Source organism: Salvelinus sp. IW2-2015, linkage group LG4p (genome assembly GCF_002910315.2).
Source record: "Salvelinus sp. IW2-2015 linkage group LG4p, ASM291031v2, whole genome shotgun sequence".
NCBI classification, from domain to species: Eukaryota; Metazoa; Chordata; class Actinopteri; order Salmoniformes; family Salmonidae; genus Salvelinus; species Salvelinus sp. IW2-2015.
Window position 1 is genome coordinate 18134413 of NC_036841.1, and position 15964 is coordinate 18150376.

General features: G+C 41.7%; 1 protein-coding gene across 5 annotated transcripts in view; it reads left to right on the forward strand.

Annotated features, from left to right (window-relative positions):
* Nucleotides 1-15964, forward strand: part of LOC111960641 (fibroblast growth factor 12) — a 103425-nt gene that overhangs the window by 52366 nt on the left and 35095 nt on the right. For 4 of the 5 annotated variants that reach the window (XM_023982745.2, XM_023982744.2, XM_023982742.2 and 1 more), the window contains one exon: nt 15161-15271. In XM_023982745.2, the coding sequence (XP_023838513.1) occupies nt 15161-15271 (111 nt within the window). Of the gene's footprint in view, nt 1-11176; nt 12355-15160; nt 15272-15964 lie in introns of those variants that run through there. The other variant, XM_023982741.2, reaches the window with a different exon arrangement.

Here is a 15964-nt window from a genome sequence, read left to right on the forward strand (position 1 = left end):
GTCAATTTGTTTTCAATTTCTATCTGTGATGTTTCATAGAGTTTGGGAATGACTTTGCTGCTGAAATATGTGCGGGAGGGGATATTGTAACACGGGTAAAAAAAATTATCAGGTGACGAAATCCTCAGTCAGTAACCACCAAATAGGGCTGCAAATCTTTGACTATGAATACTGACACTGCTTTCGTTATTTCTTTGTTTTACTGAATTTGTCACAAATTGTTGTTGGAAGGCAGCAGCGAGAGATTGTTGTGTTTTCGCTAACGAGTGGACTCTCCTTGCGCCAGCTCCACCTGCAATGGATACGGCTGGGTGATGGCGACGTAAATGACACATCATGTTAGAAGTGTTTCCACTCGAGTAGCCGACAGTGGCAAAGCAATSCTTGCAGACTGTACTTTGTTTATGTTCTTCTTACCCATGTCATTGTTTTTTAAGGCTGAATCCAAAATGTTCCCCCACAGCGGAATTGAAAGACATCGGTGCCAATTCAAATGTCCTTCTCTCGGTCTCGCTAGCACTCGCCATTGTCAGTTGGGGCTGAGAATATTTGTTTTTAGTTTCCCCTCTCTTCATGGGGCCCCTTTTTAGGGAGGTTTTCTACTGAGACGTCATTGCAAATCGTCCATTAGTTGTTTAAGGGGGAGGGGGTCACTACATTTTGAGACATTGGTGTGGAGTAAAGTTTGTCAACCCTCAGGAGCCCCTAACGGCCACAAGCTACATGTCTGGTTCTGTGGATCTGAATGTACAACGCGCGCGTAGTCTGCATCGTAATAAGCACGTTTTGGAAATTATAGGAAAATGACAGGCATACCGGAATTCCGCGGTTCACGTGTGTGTATTGAACCATTGGGGGCGTACCGAATGGTTCGATAACATACTGTGTACTGTTGCATCCCTACTTAATATGCACACCTGTTCAACAGACCTGGGTTAAAATACTATTTCAAATACTTTTAGCGTTTGCTTTAGCCTGCCTGGAGTGCCAGATGGACAGAATGTGCACTTCTTGGTTCTATTGTGTCAGGAATGCTCAATCAAGCCCAGATAAAGTATTTGAGATCATTTCAAATATTATTTGCTGTGCAGATGTTTTTCAAGCAAAGAGAACTCCACTATAATAGATTTAAGGGGACTGGGAGGTGTTGACTCTGGGCCAGAGTGTTCTCTAAGAACAGGAAAAACATGACACTGGCTTACATTCACGTCGACTTGAATGTTTAATACTGATCGTGTACTTAGTAACACTTTAAAAACACAATGCACTGATTGCCTCGCTCCTCATCCCACGGTAGATAAGGCCATCATCATCATCATAATCTCCCCCTGCCTCTACTGTGTGCTGTAGGTTGACTCAGCCAGATGCACACAGGAAGTTGTAGGAAAATTGTCCTATTTACTCACACTGGCACAAACGAGTTGGATGCATGCAACCTGACGCCTGTAATAATGCGCAGTGCGCTATGATGAACTGCATCTAACTGATTTAATCAAGTGGCAGCTGCTTTCATATACAGTGCATTCAGAAAGTATTCAGACCGCTTGACTTTTTCCACATTTTGTTACGTTATAGCCTTATTCTAAAATGGATGAAATAGTTTTTCCCCCGCCTCAATCTACACAATAACCCATAATGACAAAGCAAAAACTGTTTTTTAGAAATGTTTTAACATTTATTAAAAATAAACTTAAATCACATTTACATAATTACTCAGACCATTTACTCAGTACTTTGTTGAAGCACCTTTTGGCAGCGATTACAGCCTCGAGTCTTGGGTATGACGCTACAAGCTTGGCACACCTGTTTTCGTGGAGTTTCTCCCACTCTTCTCTGCAGATGCTCTCATGCTCTGTCAGGTTGGCTGGGGAGCGTCGCTGCACAGCTATTTTCAGGTCTCTCCAGAGATGTTCGATCGGATTCAAGTCCTGGCTCTGGCTGGGCCACTCAAGGACATTCAGAGACTATGGGGATGTAAACAAAGCCACTCCTGTGTTGTCTTTGCTGTGTGCTTAGGGTTGTTGTCCTGTTGGAAGGTGAACCTTTGCCCCATTCTGAGGTCCTGAGTGCTCTGGAGCAGGTTTTCATCAAGGATCTCTGTACTTTTCTCAGTTCATTTTTCCCCTCGATCCTGACTAGTCTCCCAGTTCCTGCTGCTGAAAAACATTCCAACAGCATAATGCTGCCACCACCATGCTTCACCGTAGGGATGGTGCCAGGTTTCCTCCAGATGTGACACTTGACATTCAAGCCAAAGAGTTCAATCTTGGTTTCATCAGACCAGAGAATCTTGTTTCTCATGGTCTGAGAGTCCTTTAGGTGCCCTTTGGCAAACTCCAAGTGGGCTGTCATGTGCCTTTTACTGAAGAGTGGCTTCCGTCTGGTCACTCTACCATAAAGACCTGATTGGTGGTGTGCTGCAGAGAAGGTTGTCCTTCTGGAAGGTTCTCCCACAGAGGAACTCTGTCAGAGTGACCATCGGGTTCTTGGTCACCTCTCTGACCAAGGCCCTTCTCTGATTGCTCAGTTTGGCCAGACAGCCAGCTCTAGGAAGAGTCTTGGTGGTTCCAAACTTCTTCAATTTCAGAATGATGGAGGTTACTGTGTTCTTGGACCTTCAATGCTGCAAAGATTGTTTGGTATCCTTCCCCAGATCTGTGCCTCGACACAATCCTGTCTCGGAGCTCTACGGTCAATTCCTTCGACCTCATGGCTTGGGTTTTGCTCTGACAGGCACTGTGAACTGTGGGACCTTATATAGACAGGTGTGTGCCTTTCCAAATCATGTCCAATCAATTGAACTTACCACAGGTGGACTCCAATCAAGTTGTAGAAACATCTCAAGGATGATCAATGGAAACAGGATGCACCTGAACTCAATTTTGAGTCTCATAGCAAAGAGTTTGAATACTTATGTAAATAAGGTATGTTTTTTTTAATTTGTAATACATTTGCAAAATGTTCTAAATCTGTTTTCGCTTCGTCATTATGGGGTATTGTGTGTAGATTCATGAGGAACATTTTTTTATTTAATCCATTTTAGAATAAGGCTGTAACGTAACAAAATGTGGAAAAGGGAAGGGGTCTGAATACTTTACTGAGTGTACTGTAGACTATTTTGCCATAGTCTAGGACCGGTAGGAACGCCGACTGAATAATCTGCTTTCTACTATTTAGCGAGAGGCAAGGCCTATTTTTTTTATTGAAGCCCATTTTTATTCTCAGCTTCTAAACAAACTAATCAATATTTTTTAAAGACAGCTTTTTCTATCCAGTTGCCCAGATATTTGGAAGCAGGGCACCATCCAAAGTACATATGCTTAAATCATTTACACTGAAAAAAAAATATGTTAATGCTTCATGAGAAAGATCACAGAAATGTTCCATACGCACAAAACACTTATTTCTCTCAAATCTTGTGCACAAATTTGTTTACGTCCCTGTTGGTGAGCATTTCTCCTTTTCCAAGATAATCCATCCACATGACAGGTGTGGCTTATCAAGAAGCTGATTAAACGTCACAATCATTACACAGTTGCTGGGGACAATAGAAAAGACACTCTAAAATGTGCAGTTTTGTCACACAACACAATGCCACAGATGTCAAGTTTTGAGGGAGCGTGCAATTGGCATGCTGACTGCAGAAATGTTCACCAGGGCTGTTGCCAGATAATTGAATGTTAATTTCTTTACCAACGTTGTTTTAGAGAATTTGGCAGAACATCCAAATGGCCTCACATTCGCAGACCACGTGTAACCACGCCAGCCCAGGAACTCCACATCTGGCTTTTTCACCTGCAGGATTGTCTGAGACCAGCCACCCGGACAGCTGAGGAAACGGAGGAGTATTTCTGTCTGTAATAAAGCCCTTTTGTGGGGAAAAACATTCTGTTTGGCTGGGTCTGGCTCCCAGTGGGTGGGCCTGGCTCCCAAGTGGGTGGGCCTATATCCTCTCAGGCCTACCTATGGCTGAACACCTGCCCAATCATGTGAAATCCATAGATTAGGGTCTAATGAATTTATTTCAATTGACTGATTTCCTTATATGAACTGTAACTCAGTAAAAAAAATTGCATGTTGCGTTTATTTTTGTTCGGTATACATGTTTTTATATATTTCATATATAAAGAAAGATCTTAGATGAGATTCTAATATTTTAGCCAGGCAACAAAGTTTTTGAAATAGGGTGAAAGTTATTTAGGTCACAAGGGTCACCACCTTTGTGAATGGGGAGTACCTGAGCCGCCTTCCAAACCTAATCGTCAGGTTAAAAATTTAGGTTAATGATTCCACAATCATTAGGGGGGCAGAGAGCTGAATCAAAAATGGATCAAGCATATAAGCCCCAGTGGCATATATGCTTGATGACATGTTGAAATTAAAACAAAGATCCCTAGAAGATGGCTTAACCGCCGTGTCAGCTAGAGGCTGGGAGAGGGAATAGCAGTCAATTGACTGACCAGGGTCAAATACATCACTGGTTCTCTCAAATAAGAAAAAACTGCCAAGATAAAATGCTGGTTAGAAGTATACTTATCCCATTCTTCTCAGTAATGATGCCAGAGTCAGAACTTGCTTTGGCATGGAAGAAGAGGAATTTATATGCTTCAGTGCATTAACTGTTTTCCAAAATTTGGAAGAGTCAGAGATGGCGCTTAAAAAGTAGCTTGATTTAGCTAGCTTAATTGAGATAGTACATATGTTTCTCAATTGTCTGAAAGATTGCCAATCCATTACAGTCAGTTTTCCTTGCTTTGGCCCAGGCCTGGTTTCTCATCTTGATGAGCTCAGATAGCTCTGAAGAAAACCAAGGGTTAAATCTAAATCTCACCCCTTTTAAACAATTCAGAGTTAATCTGGCAGAGGCATAAATACGGAGGATGCCGAGCCAAATCAGGGTCAGGAATAGAGGAGACAGTGGATAATTTACAGTAGAACATTTCATGTAAAAACCCTTGAGAAAAGGACATAATTCCTACCTGTGTCAGACATTATGTAATTTAGTTGCTTATTGTTTACTTGCTTATTGTTTACGACTCAAATGAATAAACATATCATTCATTTATAAATAATTCATTCAGTTTTTTTTCATTTTATAATTAATGAATAGAAACTTTAACTTCAATACAATTTTATTGATCACAGAATGGAAATGAGAAACTCCCTGAGGGGCAATTAAAAACATCACTAATACCACTGATATAAACCCAACTCATTGTAGGGTTACACATCCAAACTCTGTCCTTTGCCATACAGGATCAGCTCCGTTCAAACTTCACACCTGGAGCACACAAGCGGGTATGATTGGAACAGTTGGAACACTTCCTAATGCCAACTCTCCTAGAGGACAGGAAACAGGTCACACCCACGGCAGGCAGCAAGTGGATTGACCCGCCTGCCCATTGACACCCAGCTGCAGCCCCATGTTGTCTTTTCCCAGTTGATAGGGAAAGTGGTGATTGTGAAGGGATTCCATGCAACACACACACACACACACACAGTGTTCTCCGAACTGCTGAATCAGCAGTGGATATGAAGTTCTAATTTATGTATGCTAAAAGGCAGTTTAAAGGAGCCATTGCTAACTAGCGTTAGCACAGTGACAAAGTCTACAGGAACAGCTAGCATGCAGAAACATAGAATGTTAGCTGTTCCTGTAGACTTCCAGTCGTTGCGCTAACACTAGTTAGCAATGGCTCCAGATACTACCTTCAACTTCCTTCAAAGTGCAGGCAGAGACATAAACATGGTATCCATGAGTTCACGAGTAGGAAAAGTTGGCTAATTTACAAAATGTCACATTATCCCTTAAAACTCATGTATTAGTCCATCAAAGGAGGGAATAGTTACTGTATATATTGTGTTAGGATTCACTAGTGGCTTGAAACAGGCGGATGAACCTCCTTATTGGCCAATGAATGGGTGTATCCAAAGAGGGAAACGTCATGACAATAGCCTCATAGCTCTGCAATTATGGTTGATTTGATTTATTTCATTATCAGCATCAGCCATGAGCTTCTGATATTAACATGGGGTAATAGTTGTAATCACATCCCTCGTTTCCCATTACGTTGTCAACTTCAGCGTGATCACATCACAGTAATCCATACCAGGGTTGGGGTCAATTAAATTTGAAGGCAGTCAATTATTGGATTGGAATTCCAGTTTACTTCCTTAATTGATTGACTTTAATTGAAATTGACCCCGAACCCTGATCAACCCACTAGGCCGTCATTGAAAATAAGAATTTGTTCTTAATAACTGACTTGCCTAGTAAAAAAAAAAGTATAATTGAAAAAAAATAATACAACAGGTATAGATAGACCTTACCGTGAAATGCTTACTTACAAGCCCTTAACCAACAATGCAGTTCAAGAAATACAGGGAATCAGTGACTATTTTAGTTGCAGTTCATTCACAATTAAAGGTTAATAAAGTATATATAATCTTAGTAACCCAGAACTAAAATCTTCTGATACTACACTATTGCTAGTAAATAGTTCGTAGCTGTGTCTTTACCTTTCAGTTAGAAATAGGCTATTTATGCTGCATTTAGACAGGCAGCTGTCACGTCTACTCCCGCTCCTCCTCTCTGGCGCTCGTTGTTGCCAGTTTACTCATCATTACGCACACCTGCCACCATTACGCGCACCTGCGCATCATGAGACTCACTTGGACTCCATCACTTTTCTGATTACCTCCCCTATATCTGCCACTCCCTTTGGTTCTTTGTTCCTGTGTTTTATCTGTACTCTACTTGTGTTTATTGTTTTGTTTCATGTTCCGTTATTTATTAAATTCACTCCCTGTATTTGCTTCCCGACTCCTAGCATACACGTTACAGAATAACGCCTCACCAAAGGGAAGCAACAGGGATTTATTACATTTTTTTTACTGGTGATGTCGGGTCCAAGTGTCGCTGCCGAAGCAACTGGGGATGCCTCAGCTAGCTCGTCAGGCTCCCCATGCCTCATGCCTTCGCACGCCTCAAGCGGCCTCGTCGGGTTCCCGCGCCTCAGCTAGCTAACCAACTACGGCTAACTTACAGTCAAGCCAAAAAGTGCAGCCAGAATAACAGCAAAGTAGCTGCATTTGCATAAGCTGTTTTCTAGTGACATTTATTTGGATACATCCATAACAATGAGCTAATGAGGAGCGATTTCGCTTGGCATAGAAAATGTGCTCACTCGTCAGGACACTGTTGTTCAGAGGAGCTAGCCAATAACACAGCTAACATAATCACTTCAAACGGAAGCTGGAAAGACTGCAAACTAGCTGCAATTAGTTTCGTTTGATCTTTTTTCAATTGACTTTTCTTTGTATACATATCCATAAAAATGATGCCAGCTGATCTATGATTTAGACTGGATGAGAAACGCTGCCCCCCTGTCTGTTGTCCCGACACGTTCATTAATATGTGACAGCTGGAGATCAAATTMGATTATTGAAACAATGTTGCAAATGTCGGAGATAGACAGCAAGGTTTATACATATCTCCGCTGTTGAAAACGAAATGTAAATTTAAAAGAAATGTGAGATAATGTGAGAATTATTTTTATAGTTAGAGATCAAGTTTATAAAATGTCTGGCTGGGCTGATGAGACAGTGGATTGGCAGTCAGATGGAACATAGTAAATAGGCATTTTAACGTAATAGATTTAGCCGGTGCTTACTTGTGGACTAGACAACGGCTGGAATGCAGTTATAACCAATCAGCATTCAGGATTAGACCCACCTGTTGTAGAATCTGATACAATACACCATTGGATTCCAAGTTTATAGAGTATTGGTAGCTGACAGTAGGGTTGCAAAGGGTTGGAAACGTTCCGCTAAATTTTCAAGGGGAAGTTAAGCCTGAGAATTCGGGGAATTTTACTTAAATTCATCAAAAAAGTTAGCTTATAAAACAGTGAACCTTTTTTTGTGGAATACACAAGGCAATTCTAGGTCTTGTAGCATATTTTGGTTAAACTATCCCCAATTCAATGGAATTGCAACCCTCTGCATGCACAGTACATTCTTCCATCACATGTACAGCTGATTCTCAAGATCTTGCACACTAATGAGATGCTATTGAGCCCACACTACTACTGTAATGAACACGAGGGGAGACAAGAGAGCTGGTTTCAAGTGCAGGGCGCAGCAGGTGTTTATTGCAAAGGAGCACAGGAGGCTGCAGGTAGCTGGGTCCAGGGGCAGGCAGAAGGTCATACACAGGGGGTCCAAAAAGGCAACAGTACAGGCAGGGAAAAGGCTAGTATCGTAGTCCGGGAGATCAGGCAATAGGTAGATAACAGGAAATCCGATAAGCTAATGTACAGGCAGGGAATAGGCAAAAGGCGTCGTTAGTGAGGCAGGCAAAAACTATCATACACGGGAGCAGTAAATCACGGGAAAAACAGAGTTCTGAAAGACGTGTGGCACAAAACAAACAATACCTCAGTGATGGGGTGCAAAGAACTGAACAAAATAGTGTGTGATAATGACATACCCCTCAACCAGTATTCTACAAAAGCACAGACACAAGGGACAACAGACACACCGGTCTCTACATTGCATATGAGCTGAAGGCAGTCATCAATGACCTTGGACCACAGAAGTATTTGCACTGGTGACAGACCATGCTGCGAACATGAAGGCTGCTTGGTCTAAAGTGGAGGAGTTCTACCCTCACATCACACCCATTGGCTGTGCTGCTCATGCATTGAATCTGCTGCTCAAGGACATCATGGCACTGAAAACAATAGACACACTCTACAAGAGTGCCAAGGAAATGGTTAGGTATGTGAAGGGTCGTCAAGTTATATCAGCAATCTACTTCACCAAGCAAAGTGAGAAGAATAAGAGCACCACATTGAAGCTGCCCAGCAACACCCATTGGGTTGGTGTTGTCATGTTTGACAGTCTCCTGGGGGGGAAGGAGTCTCTCCAAGAAATGGCCATATCACAGTCTGCCGATATGGTCTGCCAAGAGGATCCTCCTGGATGATGTATTTTGGGAGAGTGGTAAGCAGCCTGAAACTCCTGAAACCTATAGCAGTAGCCATTGCACAGATTGAGGGAGACAATGCCATCCTGTCTGATGTTCAGACTCTGCTTGCAGATGTAAGAAGAAATACGTACTGCCCTGCCCACTTCACTGTTGCTCCAAGCAGAGGAAACTGCAGTTCTGAAATACATCAAAAAGCGCGAAGACTTCTGCCTGAAGTCCATACACGCCACAGCGTACATGTTGGACCCCAAGTATGCTGGCAAGAGCATCCTGTCTGGTGCAGAGATCAACAAGGCCTTTGGTGTCATCACTACCGTGTCTCACCACCTTGGCCTGGATGAGGGCAAGGTTCTTGGCAGTCTGGCGAAGTACACTTCCAAGCAAGGGCTTTGGGATGGAGAAGCAATATGGCAGTCGTGCCAGCATATCTCATCAGCCACCTGGTGGAAGAGACTTTGTGGATCTGCGGCTCTTTCCCCGTTGCCTCCATCATCCTCCAAATCCCACCAACATCAGCCACCTCAGAACGCAACTGGTCCTTGTTTGGGAACACACACACACAACAGGCTGACAAATACAAGGGTTGAAAAATTGGTGGCCATCCAGGCAAATGTTATGCTTTTTGAGCCTGACAACGAGCTGTCCTCAACAAGGTTGGAAAGTGACAGTTAAGATGAGGCCTCAGTCTGATGTTCAAGAGGTGGACATTGAGGAGGTCCAGGGAGATGACATGGAAGCTTGAGAGGGAGACAAACAAAGCTTTAGGTTCTAGACTATAATTTTACAGATGTATGTTGAAAACATTTTTGGGAGATACGATGGATCACTTGGGATCATTCAATTTTCCCTTTTGTTGTTCAGTGAAATCATCCCATGTGAAGAGTCAACTCATTTAATTAAAGTTCAATTCAAACTAAATTGCTTTATTTCTATTGGAAGGATTATCATTTGCAATTGTCTACTTATAAGGTAAAGGGTTTATGTTTCTGTCTCCATATGATATGGTAAATATATCCAATGCCAAAAATATCTACATTTCAATGGTATTACTATTAAATTGCATATATTCCCGTTAATTCCCATGAAAAGTTTACACCTCTGAATATTCCCCAAAATGTGCAACCCTAGCTGACAGACAAATATTTTGCCTCTGAATTCCACTTGGATATATGCTATACACTCTCTTTATCAATTAGGTTTACAGTATAAGGTAGAAAGAAGCAGTGCCTCAGGACAGCCGGTATCCAGCTGGTTCGTGTGTGTGGTAGGTAGGCTACAGGTACAGATACAGGCTCCTAGCCTAGGTGCTAGACAGTGGTGTAAAAAGTAAGGATACCTTAATAGAGAAAGACTCAAGTAAAAGTGAGTCACCCAGTAAAATACTACTTGAGTAAAAGTATTTGGTTTTACATTTATTTAGTATCAAAAGTAAATGTAATCGCTAAAATATACTTAAGTATAAAATGTAGCCCTACAAGTAAAAGTATGAATAATTTCTTATTCCTTACATTAAGCCAACCAGACGGCACAATTCTTGTTTTATTTATTTATTTATGGATAGCCAGGGGCACACTAACACTCTGACATCATTTACAAATAAAGCATGTGTTTAGTGAGTCCGCCAGATCAGAGGCAGTAGGGATGACAAGGGCCGTTTTCTTAATAAGTGTGTGAATTGGACCATTTTCCTGTGCTGCTAAGCATTCAAAATGTAACAAGTACCTTTGGGAGTCAGGGAAATGTATGGAATAAGAAGTACATTCTTTTCTTTAGGGATGTAGTGAAGTAAAAGTTGTCAAAAAATTAATAGTAAAGTACATATACCAAAAAACGACATAAGTAGTACCTTAAAGTATTTTTTACTTAATTTACACCACTGGGGCTAGGTTTGCTTTACCTCATCCCCAGGCTATATTGCGCGCAGGAAAAATGAATGATGCACGAGATCGGTTTGCGCGCCCAGGAAGTATGGATCGCTTTGCGTGATGGAGACCTGCCTTTCTCATCGACTTTGGTAACAATTATGTTACCGAACACATGTAAGCTGCTAGCGCACCTCCTGCCAAGCAGCCCACCATCGCTTTCGTTTACAATGCCGGACCCCTCTCGCTAACTCGCTTAACCGCCCCCCTGCTCTCTCTCCCTCCCTCCCTCACACACACTCGCAAAAATAGTTATTCTCCCTCTCGCTCTCTTTCTCTCAGCCTCCGAGAATTGCTTGTCCGAACCACAACCACGTAAGATTGCATAGTTAGAAAAAGAAAGGCTGCTTGCAAACCGGGCGACGAAGAGCAGGCTCCACCGGTTGCTCTGATAGTACTTTTCATTACAGGCTACCGTGAGATTTGTGTTTAGATCATTCCAACAGGGCACAGACGTCAATTCACATTGGTTCATATTAATTTTAAAGAATTTACGTGGAAATAACATTGATTCAACCAGTGTGTGCCCAATGGGTTTGAATTATGTCAGTTTAGGATGCTCAGTACCTGTGATTATGAAGGCGACAGATTTTCGACGGTCCTCCAATTTGTTGTGACTCTCTGTCTTCCAGAGAACATTGGGGGTTTCGAATTTGGATTATTTTTTTTTGCCTGGGGCTCGCGTGTCGAGCGGTAGTTGAGCAAAAGACAATGCCGTCCGCGGGCTGCTGGGCTAGTGAGTGAGCAGTGTGTCCGCGCACATCCAGTAAGCTGCTGCCACTGAACTCAGATAGTTGTGGAATGTCGAGCACTGGAAATTTAAGAGGAATGAAAACGATGGATAATGAAACTATTTACGGGACATTTTATCTGGATACCTGGGAATAATCTGGACTGGAGATAAAGAGCAATACCTTGGAGAAATCTGCACAATATACATTTATGAATTAATGTATTTAGAGATATAGTAGCCTACCTATTTGTAAAGACTGCCAGTGCAATATTTTATATGAATATCGACGTTAACATTATTTGGATCACAAATATGTTTGATTTCAGCATTCAGCAAGTTGTCATTTTATTCACCTTACCTACATATTTGTCATAATGGGGCACTTATGCAACCTCATGCATTGGACCAGCCATAACCAGCACCCTCAGCAATATATTGACAACATCTCCCTCATAGAAGATTTGGATACGATTCAAGTGGTCTACGCTCAGGTTAATCTACCGGGGAGATGGCGGCGGCGCTCGCCAGCTCCCTGATACGACAGAAACGTCAAGCAAGAGAGGGAAACAGCGAAAAGGTCGCCACTTCCAAACGGCGCACCGGTCCCAGCAAAGATCCCCGCTCCTTGTGCGAGAGGCATATATTTACTGTCTTCAGCAAAGTTCGGTTTTGCAGCGGCAAGAAAAGACCAGTCCGCAGGAAACCAGGTCAGTGACCTCAGAGCAGCGCTGCGTTCAGTACATAAAAACGTAATAGAACGTTCAATTTAACGGAAACTGTACTGAACGACCATGGAAAAACGGGGAGGGGTTGGGATGTGGTATAAAAATGCACTGCTTCCCTTTAAATACTTTAACCCATTGCTTCAAGCCACACCCCGCACCCCCACTGAGCGGAGCAAACGTATTATCTCAAAGTCTGTTCAAGAACATACAGTACAAGGACGTTTTGGGAAATGGTGTCTTTCAGTACAAATCGTTCTGCATTTTAGCAAACGTTCAAGCAAACTGAAAGTAATTTTTGTTGTTGTTGATAATCACAGGGTATGCTGTGATTAGTCACGATTAATCGCAAATTAAGAATTTGATCAAATTAAACTATAATCTAAGATTTTTTTAAATATAAAAAGCATTACAATAATATTGACTTGTTGATTATATACAAAGTATTAATTAGAAAAATGGAAACCTCGATGTCAACTTGTTTTGACATTGCATTGTTGTTTTTAGCTGTACAGATAATGCATTTTGGATGTTTTCATTGTATTTTGGACGCTTTCAGACAATGAGATTAATCGTGATAAAAAMAAAATTGTGCACTAAAATTACAAAAAGCTAACTCAAGTTAACTGATTAACTCAGACAGACCTAATTCAAAATAAATCTCTTTGTAGAAAAGTATCTGTTTACATTCATTCCAAAAGCAAACACATTCACACATTTTCAAATACATAAAAATGTAGTTTAGGCCTGTGTAGTAAATGTAACAAAAACCAATGGACAGCTAACAATAACAAATGCTAGCTAGGATGAAATGGAAGGATAGCGATCACCTTTCACTAAGCTAGCCAGCAGTTAGCAATTAACATGCAATGATTAGATACACATTTCATAGAAAGTAACCCTCTAAAATACATCTAATTACCGTGGTTCATATGTACACATTTAAATACACTCAATATGAGGTCTCATTTGTAAAAAAATAAAAAATAAAAAAATAAATTGAACTATTTAAGAGCCGAAACATTTATAATGGAAATAAAATATATTTCAGAAACGCCATCTTGTTCTCATTGACTTGCATACAAACATAACTAGCTAGCTAGCTACATAGCTTGGCTACACTCATGTAAATGTGAAAATCTCACTTGGTCAAAACAATTAAATTATACATGAAAATTACCAGAACTCAACACCGTTTAGTTAAACATGTTATCTCTAGATTTTTTAAAACATAACCATGGGTAGAAACAAAAAAACAGGATAAAAATAAGGAGACACGGGGAGCTAGCTTCTCTGTTCTTTTCACTGGGCTTCATCCAACAGTCACGGACCAATGTACGAAAAAAAGAGGCGGTGTCTGCAGCAATAACACTCCGAATACCTCTCCCTTGTGGTAGTGTTAAGTAYACATGTATATCAATGCAACTCTGTGGAGGACTACAATAATAATGGAGTGGATGAGCTTACAAGTAAGAAATTATTATTTTGTACGATCAGCTAGGCAAAGTAACCTTTTTACAGAATATGCAATTTCACATTCCACATGTTGGCACCACCTTTTCACATGTGAGGAGTATAACACTATTTCACCCACACGTGTGAACTTACAATTGTGAAGTTTTCTTACATGTGAAACTGCAAATGTGAACTTGTTATTATTCTAAGCTCATCATGTGCGAAAAGACAAAAAAATCTAATAAATTGTTGTTGTGCGGGTTCCTCCAGTACATGAAGTGAAGGAAGGCACACTAACGACCTAGACCAGAGCTATCAGTCCATGTTAAGGTGAACTATTGTTGGTGAAGAATGCTTTATTGATCCACCAATGGGCCAATTCTCACAGTTCGGCTACAAGCAAGTTAGTCAGCGGTTTAAGAGTATCATATCTATCACCGATAGATGAGAGATCCTTTATCCGTATCCCTCCACCTTTTCAGTGTTTCTATCATCCACTGGGTCTGCCTCATCATCAGCGTTTAACTGGCACACCGACTTGCTCTAAATAGTGCTGTATTTTAGTCTTCTTCTGTCTCTTCCTGCATGATTTGGGCGTCAAGCGGCTGTAGTGCCAAGTTTATCTGTCCCACATTGTGTGCCCTGTTCATGATTTGGAGGTGGTTTCTTAGACCGTTTTGTTTTTCGGTTCGGTTTTGATCCACCAACTGAACCTTTTTTTTATCTATAAGACTGGGAGATGGTTTTCCACTGATTAGTGTCATGTTGGTATCTGCATGCTCTGAATGGCCCTAAAGTACTGTCGTGATTAACCTCTTCCTTTTATTCTCTTTACCTCCTTTTATTCTCTTTACCATTGAGTGATGGTCTGAGGTAATGGCGCAAGAGAATCTGTCTGCCTCTCTGTCATGATGGGAGGCATTGTTTGCTTCTGTGTCATCACATGTATCACATGGCATTTCATTCATTATGTAGCCTATCACATGGTACTGCAATAATGGGTACTAACTCAGGCTTACACTATAAGACCAAGAGTTTTTCCTGATCATGCGACCAGACCAGGAAGAGCTCTGGGCCTTAGTTGTAGTCTAGTTTTTGCTAGTCTGTCCCTAATCATTGAAAATGGTATTAAGAGTATGAGGGCATGGCATTCAAGTGTTTTGGTGTCTGAGTGACCTGGGCCTTGTTCATTGCAATGGAAAACCAAAAATGACTATTCTTATTGGACACATTCAGGTAGTTCCTCCCTATTTCAGTCCATTTTATAATGTTTGGTGCTTAATGAACATGACCCAAGCAGCTAGCTAACCCTTATCCCCGTTGTGTTGTGTTGCAGAGCCGCAGCTGAAGGGCATTGTGACGCGACTGTTCAGCGAGCAGGGCTTCTACCTGCAGATGAAGCCGGACGGCACCATAAATGGGACCAAGGACGAGAACAGCGACTACAGTGAGTTTATATGACACACATTACAATTCCCAACATGCACATCTCCTATCATACAATCTTAAAGTACAATACACTTTGTCCTGGTGAGATCACGTGAGTACGAAGAAATGCCTAGCCGTTACGATAACAAATGCCATTTCATCATGATAGTGTACATGGATATTAACAAACCACAATCTAGAATTCCACAGAGATCACCTGTGCAAGCCTCACCACTCCACGCACACCCATCTGCATTACCTTCACACACCTGTCGAACAGGGTTACGTTTGTGTCACCTTCACAAACACAAACAACTCCGTGTGTGTGACCAGCTACATCTGTGCAGACACACTGAAAAGAGTGGAGTTGAGTAGAGAGGAGTGATGGATGGCCCGCACTCTGTCGCTGTATTTCTCAGCTAGGCGGGCCGCTTCACCCCAACTATAATTGTCATCGCTCTCCACTCTGTTTTCTCAAACAATCTATTAACTGTTGGGCCAGGAGCATTCCCCTCCATCCGTCTGGCAGGAAGGTGATCTGTCCCCTCCCTGACTTACATGTAGTATCAGCCTGGAGGTACACAAGTTACGTGCATGTACACCGTGACTTGTGTACGTTGTGCACACACACACACACACACACACACACACACACACACACACACACACACACACACACACACACACACACACACACACAAAAGTGACAGAT